The 15,904-nt window shown below is 37.5% G+C and overlaps 1 protein-coding gene across 2 annotated transcripts in view; it reads left to right on the plus strand.

Moving 5' to 3' along the window:
- The window catches only part of LOC146458622 (protein PHTF2-like), a 30,997-nt gene extending 15,093 nt beyond the window's left edge, over positions 1-15,904 (plus strand). For both annotated transcript variants that reach the window (XM_085090421.1, XM_085090422.1), the window contains exons 10-21: positions 616-673; positions 3,111-3,196; positions 3,958-4,056; positions 4,977-5,047; positions 7,967-8,063; positions 9,341-9,472; positions 10,191-10,277; positions 11,591-11,655; positions 12,296-12,392; positions 12,498-12,593; positions 14,142-14,267; positions 15,550-15,904. In XM_085090421.1, coding sequence (XP_084946547.1) covers positions 616-673; positions 3,111-3,196; positions 3,958-4,056; positions 4,977-5,047; positions 7,967-8,063; positions 9,341-9,472; positions 10,191-10,277; positions 11,591-11,655; positions 12,296-12,392; positions 12,498-12,593; positions 14,142-14,267; positions 15,550-15,570 — 1,035 coding nt within the window. In that variant the 3' untranslated portion in view covers positions 15,571-15,904. The remainder of the gene's footprint in view (positions 1-615; positions 674-3,110; positions 3,197-3,957; positions 4,057-4,976; positions 5,048-7,966; positions 8,064-9,340; positions 9,473-10,190; positions 10,278-11,590; positions 11,656-12,295; positions 12,393-12,497; positions 12,594-14,141; positions 14,268-15,549) is intronic.

Genomic DNA, 15,904 nt, shown 5'->3' on the forward strand with positions numbered 1-15,904 from the left:
TTGTGCATGCAGGAGAAATAAGCTTGAAAATCACAAGCAGAAAGTTGGCAAAGGATTTGGTTAATACCGGTAATTGTAAAAATAAAAAAAAACTTTTTGAGTGCCTCCCTCAACAAAGAAAACCCATAGAAAATGTAGTCTTACTATCAATAATAAGTTTATTCTTTTAAATAAATTTTTATTTTTATTTTAAAATCTATTAATAAAATATTAGGAAATACAACGAGTTTTGTTTTCAATAGAGTGATCAAGTTTTGTCTTCTCTTTACATTGATCATGTGATGCAAGATAGCCAATCATAACAGCTAGTGATTTGAACAAACTTCAAAATGTGAGAAAACGCCACCAGGCATTGTGATGCACTTTTTTCATATTTAATTTATCTGGGAAGTGGAGAGCCAGTGATGTTTGGCTTAATTACAAAAAATTCTGAAAATACCAACTTCCAACTGCTGATCTCTGAATCCTTCCTCTCGCTTCGGATGTTGAAGCAAAAATTGTGTCAGGACAAAGATTACTTGTGGCATCTTTTTTATTGATATTATATAATTATTTAATATATTATACAGGTTGTTGTTTCAACCTAATTTAATACATGTGAATGAAACATTTCAGGCCAATGGATCCCCAGGAATGGAAACAAGCCCAACCCCGCCACCCACAGCTGAGAAAGGTAATTGGCCTGCAGTTGGTTTTCAGTTAGTAATTATTTTTATTATTAAGAGGGGTGGTGGTTTGTGAAATTTTCCTCTTGCTTTCATTAAGCAGCCATCATATTTCCTTGAAATCTGCTACTTTGTTTCCATGATCATGACACACCTATACAAGCTATGGACAATTAATAATAATAATAATTAATATTTGTATGGCTCAAATTAGCATGTGCATATGATCAAATTTAGGTGGGCAAGTTTTCACGAGCAATTCAACAATTACAGCTGTAATCATTCTGTCAGCTTTAAATGAGCCAGCTCTTCAAGGAATTTATCCATCTAAGCCCCCGGCTTCTGTATAGGCTTCCTAGCCTTTAACACATTTAATGTTGTAAATAGTCAAGTATGAATATTGTAATAGTAAGAATATTGTGTGTCGTCTATAATGTATTTATGTTGTATTTTTTTGTTAATGGCAAATAAATTGAATTGAATTGAATTGAATCAGTTAAAATGTAAACAAACAAGAATCTACCATTCGATATAGATCTTGTAAGTTGTTTTTAATCATTTTCATACTCTAAGTGGCTAGCCTTATCTTCACTTAAGTTATGTAACCAGCAGCCATCAACTAATGATAGTCTCTATTTAACAAATCGACGGCAGTTTTCTATGGTCTATACTCTTATAGACCATAAAATGACGTCAGAAAATGTTCAAAACTCAAGTGGAACCAGGAGCCGCAGGCGAGTGGTTTCACTGCCAAGTTTTGGACATTTTATGGTGTCATTTTATGGTCTATAAGAGTATAGACCATAGAAAACTGCTGTCGATTTGTTTTTTACAATAACATGGAAAAAGTACGAGCGGAATTGGCTATTTTTTTTCGTTGAGAAATCGAACGTGTTACATCTGACGTCATTTTTATTGTCTGTACTCTTATAGACAACAGCTACGAGCCAATCAGCGTGCGGGAATTTGGACAGTTGTTGTAAAAATTAGTATAGACAAAAAATATTCCATAGAAACGACTGCCACAAATTAAGCACATTTGACTGAAACAGAGAAATGAAAACTAATGAGGATATACATCCGCAAAGTCGCAAGATTTTACAGACATTTCTATTGTGGGAGGCAATAAGTTTGTGCCGGCTCCTACCATACAAGCATCTGTAAGATTTTGCAACTTTGCAGAGCTATATCTTCACTCCCTTGTGACATAGCACTTTCATACTTAACAAGCTTGATAATTTAAGGCGCTCTTTCGAGTAATGTCAATGGATACTCGCTAACTGGTCCTTATCAAAAGTTGAAAAAATTGTGTCTGAAGGGTCTACACCAGTAATCCAAATTTTGGGGTACAAATTAAAAAAAAAACCTCTTCAGTTGGCAATGTGTCTCTAAAACTTACAATTAAAATTTGTATTTGAGAGCTCGATCGTTTTTTATATAGTATTTTATGATAATTTGTGATTAAAAACTTAACGAATTTTTCCTTGACTGTCATATGTTCCATTGCTAGTACTGTTTGAAATGGAAATGCATGCACATATGCATTCAGTACGTGGCAGTTACAAATTATTGGAATTACATTCACATTAATTATTTTGACTATGATTGCTGGAGACAGAAAATGGCCTTTTTGTCCAAGTTTTTGTCATGGATATAGAATTATTTCTGGACATGATACAAGGGGGGGGGGGGGTAAAGTCAGTGAACTCTATTGTGAAAGAGTCACAGACTGAAGAGGAATTACAAAAACAGCTTTCAATTGAACATTTCGAAGTGCAATCTTCATATTTTTACTCCTCTTGAAGCCAAAAGGAGCTAATATAATGATTAACCTTTGTATGTTATGCAATCATTTAACTTAGGATGCTTGCCAAGCTGAAAACTTACTGTACTTGACACAAAACCTGGTTTTCAGTAATTCCAAGTTCTTTAGTACCTTAATAATAACATCACCATAATGCATGATCCACCAGCAAAATGACAAATATAATTCCATTATCTGCCAGCATTCCTACAAATTTTCAGTGCAATTGACTCCAATGTAACACCCACAGAGATAAGATGAATTTATTCATAGTTACGCAAGCTGGGTCCCGCACAACTTTAAAGCAGATATAGCAGATAACTACTTACAAGTGGTGATCATTAAATTTTGATCAAGGATGAGGTTCAAGGACTCACAAACAAAACCTGTGAAAGCTGGCTCACAGTGATGCAGAATGAATTATAACAACATGCATTAATTGTGCCACACAGTCATGCATGATCAATATTTTTTAACTATTAATAATTTTATGGCAAACAAGGCGTCAGCTATATGATAGACTTGTGAACGGTACTCAAGATTAAGTAGAATTATAATAATTTATGATTTTGTACAGTGTACAGTCATGTAATTATTAATAGTACAGTATCCTATCTAATTAATCCTTTTTCTCTTGGCAGTTATGGTTTCTATTTGGGAAGGAAATCAATGTAAAAAAGCTCAACTTACCCTCATGGAATTAAGCACTGCAATAAAGAACAAAGTGGTAAGACACTAGATGTAATTTTCAATAAGGAAACAAATCTCTTCACTCCCACAGAAGTCCTGTAAATTCAGGAATGTGCATCACTAAGTGAAATCACTATAATTTGCTGTCTATTAATAAGAATGATGCACGGAGCTGCAATTTGATTGTCTTCTAATTAATTAACTTTTTTATTTTCCTGGCTCATTACTTTAATATCCAACATCCCCAAAATCCAATTCGATGTGGGTGCAGTGGATGAAAGTGCCACTCTGTGGAAGCCACTGAAATCCACATTTATTTATTTTTAAATTTATTTTTAATATCCAGGCCATGAGAACCTACAGGTCAACAGCTCATAACATCTACGAGCATTATTCATGAAGCCATTAACGAGAGTTTTAATAATTATTTACAAAAGTTGGAATTTTCAAAGATGCAGTGCTAGTGCCTTGTGACTCCATTTGACCAGGCCCCAGTTGCTCAAAGAGCGGATAGAGTTTCATCCACTGGATAGGTCGCTATCCGGCAGATGAAATGTGTGCAAGATTTTCCCGATAGCCCTATAATTTGTGGATAGAGTAGAAACATATGTCAAATTTAAATATGGGATTATGTGGAAAACCTGCCAAAGGCGTTAGTTGGAGTATATTTGCTCCGCTGGATAGTGACTTATCCAGTGGATAAAGTTATCCACTCTTTGAACAACTGGGGCCAGTTTTAAAACTGATAGCTGGAAAACAGTACACAATATAGTATTGTTGTTATAATTTCATTTTTAGGACACCCACAAAAGCCACACCGGCTATGTGCAGTTTTCTGTTGTTGTCTCCGTCTTGCTGGCATTCATTCCATTGCTATTTCGCCTTTATAATACAACAGTGAGTAACAGTATTTTGTTATTCTTACTTGTTTTCTGTTGTTTATTGTGCATCTTTTCATACTTTTGTTTATGAATGAGTCAGTTATTCAGTGTAGTAGACAGGCAGTCAGTCGGTCGGTCGGTCGGTCGGTCAGGCAGACAGTCAGTCAGTCTGTGATTCAGTCAGACAGTCAAGTCAGCCATGCAATAAGTAAGTCTGTTATTCAATCAGGTTGGTAGCTATTCAGTAAGTGAATCAGGCTGTGTCATTCAGTTATTTAGACAGTCAGTCGGCCATTAGCTAGTCACACAGACATTCAGGTACTTGTGTAGTTATTTATGGTCATTCAAACAGTCAGTCCATCACTCGCTTGATCAGTCAGTCAAGTAGTAATCCATCATTCAGACAAGCTGTCCTTTGATTTGTCATTTATTCATGTACAGTTAAGGACGGTGCCTACTATTGTTACTGCGCATACGTTCTGCGCATCTCGAGATACTCGGGTTTCCTATGGGTAGTGCTCACTAATACAGGGATATTTTTGCGCAGTTTAAAACTATGCGGAGAAAGCAGAACTTAGCAAGTGCTCTTGGTATCCAAAAAGAAAATTTGGGGTAACCATGCATTTTTCCGAGATAATTAAGCTTCTAATTAGGAAAAACTGCCATACATTGCTTTATATTTTAGCGCTCTTTGGAAATATTGTTGCTTAATTATCTCTGAAAAATGCGTGGTTACCCCCAATTTTCTTTTTGGATTTCAATAGCCCTTGCTAAGATCTGCTTTTCCTGCATAGTCATAAACCGCACAAAAATACTTCTGTATTAGTAGGCACCGTCCTTAAAGAGTCGGCCAACTACACTGTAGCTTTACCAAATGAAATGAAATTTCTTGAAAAATAAAAATAAAATATATTGTTCTTCGTATTTTGTTTTTAGGGAAACATTGGAAACCTTTTGACCAATAATACAGAAGAGCTCTTCTGTACAATGTTTGGCTATTCAGTATGGTAAGTGCATCAACTAGTGTCTCCACAGTGTTCTTAAGCTCAACAGCTACAGCACGCTGTTTGGATTTATACATACCTCTTACCGAGTTCGAGGTCTGTACTGTAAGTTATGGACCAAGTTTTTTCCCGTTGATTTATGGCAAGTGCAAAGCGCGCGGGCAATAAATCAACAGGAAAAAAAACGAGGATCCGTAACTCACAGTACAGACCGACAAACGAGGTTAGTAAGGTATTTATTATATCTCTGAAGTTAACTGGGCACACTTGAAAGGAAACTTTCAAATTAAGCGGGCCATACAGTGAAATACGGCCCGCAAAATTGACCAATGACACTGCCCATACTAACTGAGAGATCTATTAAATTATACCCGGGATTATAGTAATTGGACAGAGTGGAGTGCAATTCAAGCAGTAATTGGACAGTGTGTAAGGCCCGGTTCATACGTCGAACTTTACATGAGCCGAACCTAATACCTATTAAGGTCGACCCAAATAATTAAGTTCGGCAGTTGATTCAGACGTCGAACCTAACTGAAGTCGAACTTAATTAAAGCTAAAGTGAGAAAGTAGATTTTCGTGGTCAGCGGCTGTTGTTTTTACTCAACAAGATTCAAAATGGCGGGAAAGATGAATTCTGACAAGGAAGAGCTTGTTTGGTAAAATAATAAAGATAGGCCAAACACGGCTCCTACTGGTCGAGATAGGAAGAATATGACCTTCAAAGCTAATTTGCTCCTACGACTACGTCTTTCAAAGATCTCCCTTTTCTGTACGAAAGTAAGGAAGGGTCCGCTTTGTAGATCTTCCTTAGCAGAGGCTGATTTTCTATCAAGTGTCATTTACCAGGAGCCATAATCAGGGATCGAGACTGTAACGGGATGCCATTTTGACTTCTGGGCTTGTCCCCATGTGTTGTACAAAAAATCTATTTTAAGAAAAAAATTGCGCCATACGTGCGTGCGCGCACGCGAGTAAACGACCTAAGGATCGCGCGTGGATAAATTGAAACTTTTTTCTACCCGTTCAAAATGGCGTCCAAATTTTAAAACTCTGCCAAAGAATATCTCTTCAGTGCCTACATTTAAGGAATTAGACTCTCACAAAGAAAAGCTAACAATTGAAAGAAGACGGAAAAGCTGGAATAAGCGGCCTATTGATCACATGACTCTCACAGTAAAGTCAAAAAGGCGCCAAAACGGTGCCGCTGCGTGCGTTGCTACTGTTGAATGAACGAAAAAAGCTTCCACTCTACGGACTTGTACTAAGACAGGTAAGGACTTTTTTACCTTTAGTGAATTTTTTCTCAGCTACTTTCCGTGTCATGCACATATAAGGTAGTAGTCCCACGCAAATTTGCGTGTATTCACGCGGGTTTATGACGTGAGGGGGGGGGGGGGCAATTTTTTCTAAAAATAGATGTTTTTTGGTACAACTCATGGGACGTGTGGACCCCACGCTTACGGTCTCCATCCCTGATTATGGCTCCTGTATTTACTCATCTGAATTGTTTTAGGTTAGGCACAGAAGGGCGATATTCCATGACAAACGGGTTTTGAGTTTGTTTTGTAGTGCTGACATTCTTTCGCGGAGGTTGACTTCTGAAAGAGTTTTATTTATAAGGTTACCGAGGTAACCTCTGTTGCGTAATCTCTGTTTGAATAGAGTAATGTTTTCTTCAAATGTTGTTTTTGAAGATTTTGTTCTGAGAGGTCTTGACGCTTCGCCTTTGATATAGCCTGTATTGGAAAGTTTCTGTCGGTTTGAAGTGCGTGTGCACTTCAAGAATATATTCTTTTTTTTTAATCTTTTGCATCTCAGACAAGTATATTCAGTTGTTTCGAAACAAGAGGAACAAGCACATTCCTCTTTTTCCCGCCATCTTGTTCAGAATGAAGTCCTTTGCGCACATGCCAAGTCGATGGAAAGCACAGACCTCTGGGATAGATATAATTTATATAATTTATACGTAACGTATGCATTTGGTTTGGCACATGAAAAGTTCGACGTCTGAATCGAAGTCGACCTTTTGCCGTTCTATTCGACTGGCGCAGTCGAATAGAACGGCGGGTCGACCCAAATACAAATCTGTCGATCCTAACTGATTCATACGTCGATCTTTACATGCGCCGAACCAAATGATTAGGTTCGGCTCATGTAAAGTTCGACGTATGAATCGGGCCTAACATGACAAATTGTTTTGAAATTAGAAGTTTAGCAATCAAGTTATGATGCATGGCCAAATTGTGGGACGTTTAGTCGAATTCCCTACTTCTTTGAGATTAAAAGTAACGTAAATATGAACCATAGTTTGTTGTTATTGTTATAGTGAAGAAACAAATAAAATTACATGTATATTAAACACAGGGAAGTGTGCCCGGGGGCCAGGGAAGTGTGTCGCATCCAATTCCAAGACACTGTGAAGTGGGTTGAAAAGCGAGGTGCAGCCAAAGTTTTTTTTTTTTTATCCAACTTCAAGGTGTTTGGAAATCTAATGAAACACTTTTTTGAGTGTTTGATATAGCTTCTCAAAACCATTTAATAATTCTTCGAAGAAGCAAAAGTTCACCAAATTTCATGACAATTAAGATCACTTTTCCAAACCTCCTTAACTCATGACTCCTTAACTCCTTAACTTGTGATTTCCTTTGTTTTCCCTTCATGAATTATTAATGAGTTTGAGAAGTAGATTTGCTTGTACAAATACCCAAGTACAAAAGGTACTGGTAGCTATACTGGGGCACACCACTAAGATTGTGTTCCAGTTACATGAGGAACAGCCTGGTTTAAATTCCAAGAACATTTTGATAGAATTACAACCTGAACGTGCTAGCCTTTCAAGGCTTCACCTCCCTGCAGCATGTTGCATGCAGTGCTTAGATTCCTTTTTCCGTATTAACCTTGAGTCTTGTTTGTTTGTAGGTCTCGTGTTATTGTGGTTATTAGCATGTTGGAGAGGTTCTTCTTGAGTTTCTCATTTTTCTTTTTGCTTTGCGTCGCTGAAAAATCTTATAGAGAGGTAAAGGAAAGTTAATATACACTCGATTAGAAAAGAAATACCCGATAAAAGGTATCAACCATAAACGATACGACCCAACAGCTTTCTGGGAAATGTTTGACCTAGGAGCTTGTTTGCAGTCTTCTTGCTAGAAAAGTAAAGCATGATTGTGTGGTTTTATAGGTTTAAAATTGATATATTTCTCGTGGACAGCAAGACAAAAACACGAAATATGCACATGCGAATAAGATCACCCATAATTCCATCAGGTTGCTTCGTTCACACTTTGCATGTGACAATGTTTTTTCAATCGAATGAATACTTAATCTTGGAAAGTCGCGGTGAAGGATTTGATCATCAGATTTCAACGTAAGAACTAACTGAGAATTGCAGTGTGGTAAACAACAAACGCCATCAGAATGGGCTGCCTAGCACCTTTTATTTGCATAGTAAAACTTGAGGATTTTATCCACAGACTGAAGAGTTTGGACTTCAGGAGCAGTACAATGAACAGAACCACGAGAAAGTACTTCTTAGTGCTGCTATATAGTCACATTTTGGCAATTAATCTGCTGAAAAATTCTATTTCTATTCTCTATTCTTGGTCAGCCTGATAGGGGCTGCTCAATACCTTTAATTTTAATTGTCACATTTTATGATTTTGTTCACACATTTCAAAAATGAATTAACAAAGCTAGTTGAAATTGGAGCCTCGATGGGAAGAATAGATAATACTGGGAGTAATTTTAATTTTCAAATTTGACATACCCGTATCAAAAGTTTTTTTTTTCATGCGAATAGCTGAGAAGCTTCTTTAGCCAAATTATTTAAAGCGTTTTTCTAAATGTTCCTTGGCAGTGTTTAAATGGACTACGTTAGCTGGGGCACATGCGCAGTAGAATCCAGTTAAGACTAATTTGCCTACAACTCGTCGCGGGATTTTTGCTTTTCCGCCATTGCAAAAGGTTTACAAAATGTCGCAACAAACAGCTGCTGTAATTACTAACAAAAGAACGTTTCTAAATAAAAACTTCAGCTAACTTTCCCGAAGATGAACGTGATTCAAACAAATGAAAACAGCTTCCTGAACTCTCCCACGATATTTGAAAAAGTTGGGCCGATGATTTTAAAGCGCTTCTTATCAATGCGCGCATGCTCTTGGGGTGACATCGTCTCTTTAAAGATGAAACAGTTTTTGAGATGATCATTTTTAGATGGTCATTTAACTGTATATGGACGCCCTGAATAAACCTTAATTTTCTATTGTTTGTAAACTGCTTGTTTACCGTACATTTCAGCGTTGTCTTTATGCTAAGTTATTTGGTTGGCTGACGTCATCAAGGAAGTCTCGTCGGGCTGGCCTTCCTCACTTTCGTCTCCATAAAGTTCGCAATATAAAGACTTGGCTCTCACTGAGATCTCTGTTAAAGGTGGGGTTGTATATGATTATTATGGTACCTCATTTCCGGGGAGAAATGTTTTTTTCCTTTTTAGCAGGACTTAATTCCTATCAACATTCGTTATAATAAAATGTAATAGAATGGAAAAGGACCTTTTTGTGGTAACACCTCATAATTTTTTAAAATTGTTTGAAATTTTTTGGAATACTCTATAACTATGGAGGAAAAACTAAAATCTAATGTCAAATAACTTAGTACGTAAATTTAAGTGTAGCCGACCAGCTCGTTTTGTTATCCCCCGGGGGGGTACTCCAAACAAAAAAATGGGTAGGGGTGTGCGGCCCGCTTCCCAAAACCCTTACCCTATTTATGACCAAAATCTGCGATTTTCCTTACCCTAGTTATGACCTGAAGTAGCTTCTTCTAAAAAAAAAACGAACCCAGGACTAGAGTACAAAAATCTATACCCTATTTATTACCAAAATGGCGGCAAAATGGCTAAAATCGATACCCTATTTATGACCAAAACAGCCGAAAAACCATACCCTTTGACGCCGCACATACCTATATAGCCCATATAAGGGAGTACCCCCCCCCCCCCGGGTGTTATCCCAAGGGTTGTAGATTTTAAGAGATTGATTTGTACCATATTTTAGAGTAACAGTGTTCTCACTTGAAATTTTAGTTTTCTTCAGTTCATAAGGTGTTTCATTGCCATACTCAATTGTTATTTTGTTTTTATTTTCAGAGGCGAGGTCCTCAGAGGTCTGTGGATATGATTGTGTCGTCATCTTTCATTCTGGGCATGATTTTAGTCATCTTAATGTGTGTACAGGTCAGTAGTTTTATTGTTGAGTAAGAGGTTGGTTGTAGTTCATCGTGGTAATAAGTGTATTATCGTTTGTCTCACGATGTAGTCAATTTGAATCGTAAATTGTTCTACTGTTGTAAGCGATTTACAACTCAAAGTGACTGCATCGTGAGACAAACGATAATACACTTATTATTATAATAGTTTTGTTTTCCACAAATTACTCATATCGTACCCTCAAGTCGTCTGTATGCATGTGTGCAGGTTTTGCCAGCTTGTATGAGATGCCTCCAAGAGTTCCCTATAGCAGCGTTCCAGATAACTGTCAATATAAGGCCGGGGTTAATATAGGCGTGGTTCTCTCTAAATCATGTTAAGTTTACCATTCTGGTCCCGGTTGTTCAACAAGTGAGTAACACTATCCAGCGAATAAAATGTACTCCAACCAATACGTTTTATCTGCTGGATAGCAAGTAATCCACTGGATGAAAAAATCCACTCTTTGAACAACTAGGGCCGGCTTGTTGGGTCAGGAAGCCAGCTTTCTAGAGTTTTTGACTATAGCCCCCATCTCTTATCTGGAGCACTTTGTTAGTTGTTCCTCATAATCCTTTGTTTTTGTACTTCTTCTGCCGAGCCAAATGAAGTAAAACCATTACAAACATACAGACACAACTTATTCCATTTTCCTATACAAGAACGAATGAGCTTGAAAAGCCATCATACAGATAGTCCCTACAGTTCTCAGCTGCGTGTTTAAAGTAATTTCGGTAACATACTATGTTCTGCTGCTGGTTAAAGAACCTTGTACCAGTTTTTCAACCTGTCGTTTGAAATCCTGGCCAGGGCTTATTTGGCTTAATGTCATTTTCTTGTAATTGCTACAAGTTCTGATTGGTTCATAGTATTGTTTGTTTTGTTGTGATTGGTTGAAGTGATACCTTCGAGTATGGAAATCTAAATGCCAAAACCCAAAGTAAATCCATTACATCATTTATTCTGTATTCTGTGCATTCACTGTTGATTCAAACAAAGGTAATGAATCATTAGTTACTGCATAGAAAGTAGAACGTTTCATTATTTTAGACGTTGACACCAAACAAGCTATGGCCTTTGTACTTATGTAGCAATTGGCAAGCCAAACAAAGAGAAGTCTTTGTATTTCAATCCCACCAAAAAATAATCGAATTTTGATGACTTCGATTTGTGGTAATTAAGCTTCCAAGCCAGACGTTTTACAGCGTTTGCAAGCATGCCAAATGTTTCCAGGGCAATTTATTGGTGTAAGCGTACGTTTTATTTATTTATTAATTCATTTATTTATTCTTTTTTTACAGCTTATAAAAGGAAATGAAAAGGAAAGATTTCTGTCAATATTATTTAACTGGGAAGTGTCAATATGGTGAGTGTAAAACAGTGAGCACTTTTAAAGCACAAATTATTAAAAACCTCATGGAACTGTAATTTGTTGTTGAGTAAAAGAACAATTCAAAATTAGTCGGTCAGTCAATAAATTTGGCTGTCAGCCAGTCAATCAATCAATCTGTTCATCAATGTTTCATTCAGTCATTCAGTCAAACAATGAATCAGTCAGTCCAGTGTCACTCAATCAGTTAGTCAATCAGCGGTCAGTTCTGTAAATCGATATCTTTGTCAGTCAATCACTCACTCAATAAATCAGTCAAGCAGAGAGCTAATCTACCAATCAGTTGATCGGTAAGTCAGTCAGTTGGTCAATATTTCATTCAGTCATTCAATCAAACAATGAATCAGTCATTCCAGTGTCGCTCAGTCAGTCAGTCCATTAATCAGTTTGTCAGGTAGTTGATCACTCTCGAGATAAATCAGTGAGACAGTCAGTCACTTGGTTGGTCGATTAATCATCTGAGTGGGCAATAAAAGCAAAAGATCGATTTATGCTCGAAACCGGGAAATGGATAACCGAACTAGTCAATTGCCATAGTTGATTCTTTGTGTAGTAGTTAGCCGAACTTAGCTCTTTCATATTATTCATAGTTGTTTTTGTGCCCTTTTCCTTGCAGGTGCCTTGTGTTGTCAGTTTATGTTCTACGGTTCATGACTTTGGGTTCAAAGATCAACAGCAAATTTACAAACACCTCAGGCCTACTGACGGAGCAGGTCAGAGCACTCTTGTGTTGCATACAAGCATTTGTCAAGGGCTGTTGCCACGTTACATCCGTTTCCATGGCCACTGTAGTCACGAGGTTTTCTTTATTTGTATAGATCAATCTCTACCTCCAGATGGAAAAAGCTCCTCACAAGAAAGACGAGTTGACAATTGCCAACCATGTACTCAAGCTGGCTTCAAAACTTCTTAAGGTAGCGTTAAGTACACGACAAGAAATAGTCTTGTGTATTTTTTGCCCCGGTCCACGGTTGTAATTGTGAAGATAACCTTTCATTCAGTGATGCAAGCTACAGTAGAAACAGGGCAGTTTTTGCAGGATTTGGTATAGAAATGAAATTGGCTTCCCGGGAGGCATTGGCGCCTTGTGAAGATTTCACAGAACCTGTTTTCACCATAGAGAGCCCAAGATATTTGAACTTGTCTTACACGACGTAAGATTTAGCGAAGCGTTGGTAATGAAGGTAAATATTATGAAATCGAACTTCGTTTTCTCTTATAGAAGTTGACTGATTCCATTTTTTTTTTGGTGGAACTACAATGTACGCATTGGTCCTGAAGAAAAACAACTACAAAATATGTGCAAATGATCATGTTCAACATCTCTCTTTAAATACCATACTACTTTGTAAAAGAAGCAGGCTTTCTACGCGAACTTTTGTTCGTCGTGTTTATCTGCTAGTATAAATATCCACGATGCTGCTCTCTATTCTGAAAACCCTTGTTGTTGTAAAGCAAACAAGAGAACAGGAAATAACTGATAATTGCAGCAGTTTGCTGAATTGAATCATTAAATAGGTTTGGTCACTTCAGCCACCTGTATCCCGTCAATTTTGATCGCAATTTTGGGTTTTTCTTATGTCTTGGTTGATAGTTATTGTGAATCTCCTATCATGGGTGTTTAGTAGATCGTGTTTCACGGAGAAAACATCGTATTTATTCGATTAACCGCCCACCTTCGAATAAGCGCCCAACCTGAAAGCCCAAAAAGTAAATACACCGTCGAATAAGCGCCCACCCTCGAATAAGCGCCCACCCCACCCCCTTCCCAACAAAAAACATTTCTGTTGTAGCCCAACGTGAAGTAAGAGGAGCGTCAGTAGTGGTCCAAAGTTGGTTTTAGATACGGTAGTCAATGATCTTTTATATTGTTTATGGCTTGTTTATGTTCGCTTTTGCACCGACTTTGTTTTGTCTTGTAGAAGTGAAATAAACTTGTTATTCCTTGTTTTGTTATTCTCTAAAAATATCCTCGCTTGCGGAAAATGTTGGCAAAATAATAAGCGCCCACCTAGAATAAGCGTCTACCCTCATGGGTCCAAAATTAGTAAGCGCCCAGGGCGGTAAATAGAATAAATACGATATATTCAGTCGTTTCACTGCACTGTTTCACTAGCAACTTCAACTTCCTAATTTCTTCCTGCCCTCAAACTGCTCTTTACAAACAACCACGTAACACCGGATCTGTGGGCGGATCACTGCCAAACAAACATCAGCCATTCTCGTGCAAAGAGTTGAACTGAGTGTGGAACTCTCTCTGCTCACTTTTATCGTAACAAAAGAACACACGACTTGTCACTTCATCGCCAGTACCATCAAAAGAAATTTTAAATTGCATTCAATTTCTGACCGTATACATACCACAGTTAATGATATAAAAATGTCATTATTGGCTCTTCAATAGAAGCGCTAGGATTTTTTTCTTACCAGTACTAACACATTTGTATGTTTGTTTTTCTCAGGAAATCGAGAGCCCATTTAAGATGTCCGGTTTATCCATGAACCCATTACTGTATAATATTACTCGTGTAGTGGTGCTATCTCTTTTTTCGGGAGTTATGTCTGATCTGCTTGGCTTTAGGCTCAAGGTTAGTAATGGAACTAAAGGCAATTACTTGACACGACCCACTCTACCACAAAATGGCGATTGCTTTATGAAGTCCCCCTTCCCCAACTCCTCGATTATTTCAGTGGGGACTGGGGAGAGTTTCTTCGAGTAAAATCACAAATTGTGTCAGTTTGGAGTTGAGTTCGGGTGATATTGAAGTGACATGGTATTTCGATGTACTTGACCAATAAACCAAAGTAAACCTGCTCTTCAAACTCCCTTAATTGAATTCGTTTCCTTGTTATCGCCGAGAGAACTCCACAATTCCCCACCGATCCCCTCGTTCCAGTGAATAGTGTATTTCGCTCGCTCTGATCGGCTACTTGAAATCCAAACAGTGTTTGCTATTTACCTGCCAGTGTTGCCCTGGATTGTGCACGCAAGTTAGAAATAAACTGTTAGAAATACACTTGCTCACCCCGCTTTTGGTAAATCCACCTTCACTTGTCTTCGGGGATAATTGTTAAAAGAAAGTGAAAGATTGTAGTAAAGTTTCCTTCATATCTACGATTGTATCATAATTGTATCTACGACACCTAATAAAAAAGCTACAGAAAACTTACAAAAAAATTTGAAAAAAAATTAAATAACCTTTTATTTACCCTCGAAAGTGTTTACAGCACAAGTGCTAGTGGGGTCGAGCATTAAACTTCACAAAGAAATGATAAAAATTGAAAATAACATGGTTAAAAATCCCAAATGGCAGGAGGCAAACCAGCTGGCAATTTACAATCGCGGCCGAGGAGTTGAACTTGGGGCTACCAAGAAACAACTCCAGCTAGCGGTCAGAGCGGGACTTGAACCCGGGACCGCTGGAATTCAAGTCCAGCGTCCTGACACTCGACTACGCTGCCTCCTTACCAGTGATTGGCCTGCTTTGTATAAAGCGTACATCAAAGTTTTATGGTTATGTCACGTCAAATTCATGGGAGAACTAATTCTTGGCCTCTACGGTAGAGGACGCTAAGAACTATAGATCTTTAGTTTACGCGTCCTAAGAAATTTTGATGCACATGTATAAATAAACTGTTCTAAAACGCGATCTACAAATCCAACAATGTATCTCAACTTCAGGTTTCAAGCTATCGCAGTGTTTCAAGCCATACTTTACAACTTCTCAAGATTTTTTTAAATTGATTTTTGACACATCAGTTTGACTAATCAAAATGCAACAATGGGTTCCTCTAAAAATAACTGAAGAATTTTCTTGGGTGATTCGTTATTTTCTGTAAACTAAATGCAAGTGTTGATTTTCATTTTAGGTATGGAAGATCAAGACGTAGCAGTAGCCGAGAAAGGAAGAAATATTTATTATATTTAAAGAAACTATTACTTTTTTTTAATTATTTTTCGAACTAAAAAAGGTTGTATCCATGTGAGGATATGCGACAGAAAAAAGTTACGTTGTACAGTCAAGTATTTTTTATCAAGTTGCGCATGTTGTGTTAAAATGACAGTTGTAAAAATTATTGAGCGCCATTTACCAAAAAACGAAAAAGGTGCTATGGTAGTTTTCACTGCACTTTTCACCTGCATGAGAACGTTGAAGTTCAAAGCTCAGCCTTTGCGTTTCATATTACCGTGGATCAGTGGACGTAATAAAGGTTGTGAGTTTCA

This window comes from Pavona decussata, unplaced genomic scaffold, assembly GCF_977016875.1.
Source record: "Pavona decussata unplaced genomic scaffold, jaPavDecu1.1 SCAFFOLD_232, whole genome shotgun sequence".
In the NCBI taxonomy this organism is placed as follows: Eukaryota; Metazoa; Cnidaria; class Anthozoa; order Scleractinia; family Agariciidae; genus Pavona; species Pavona decussata.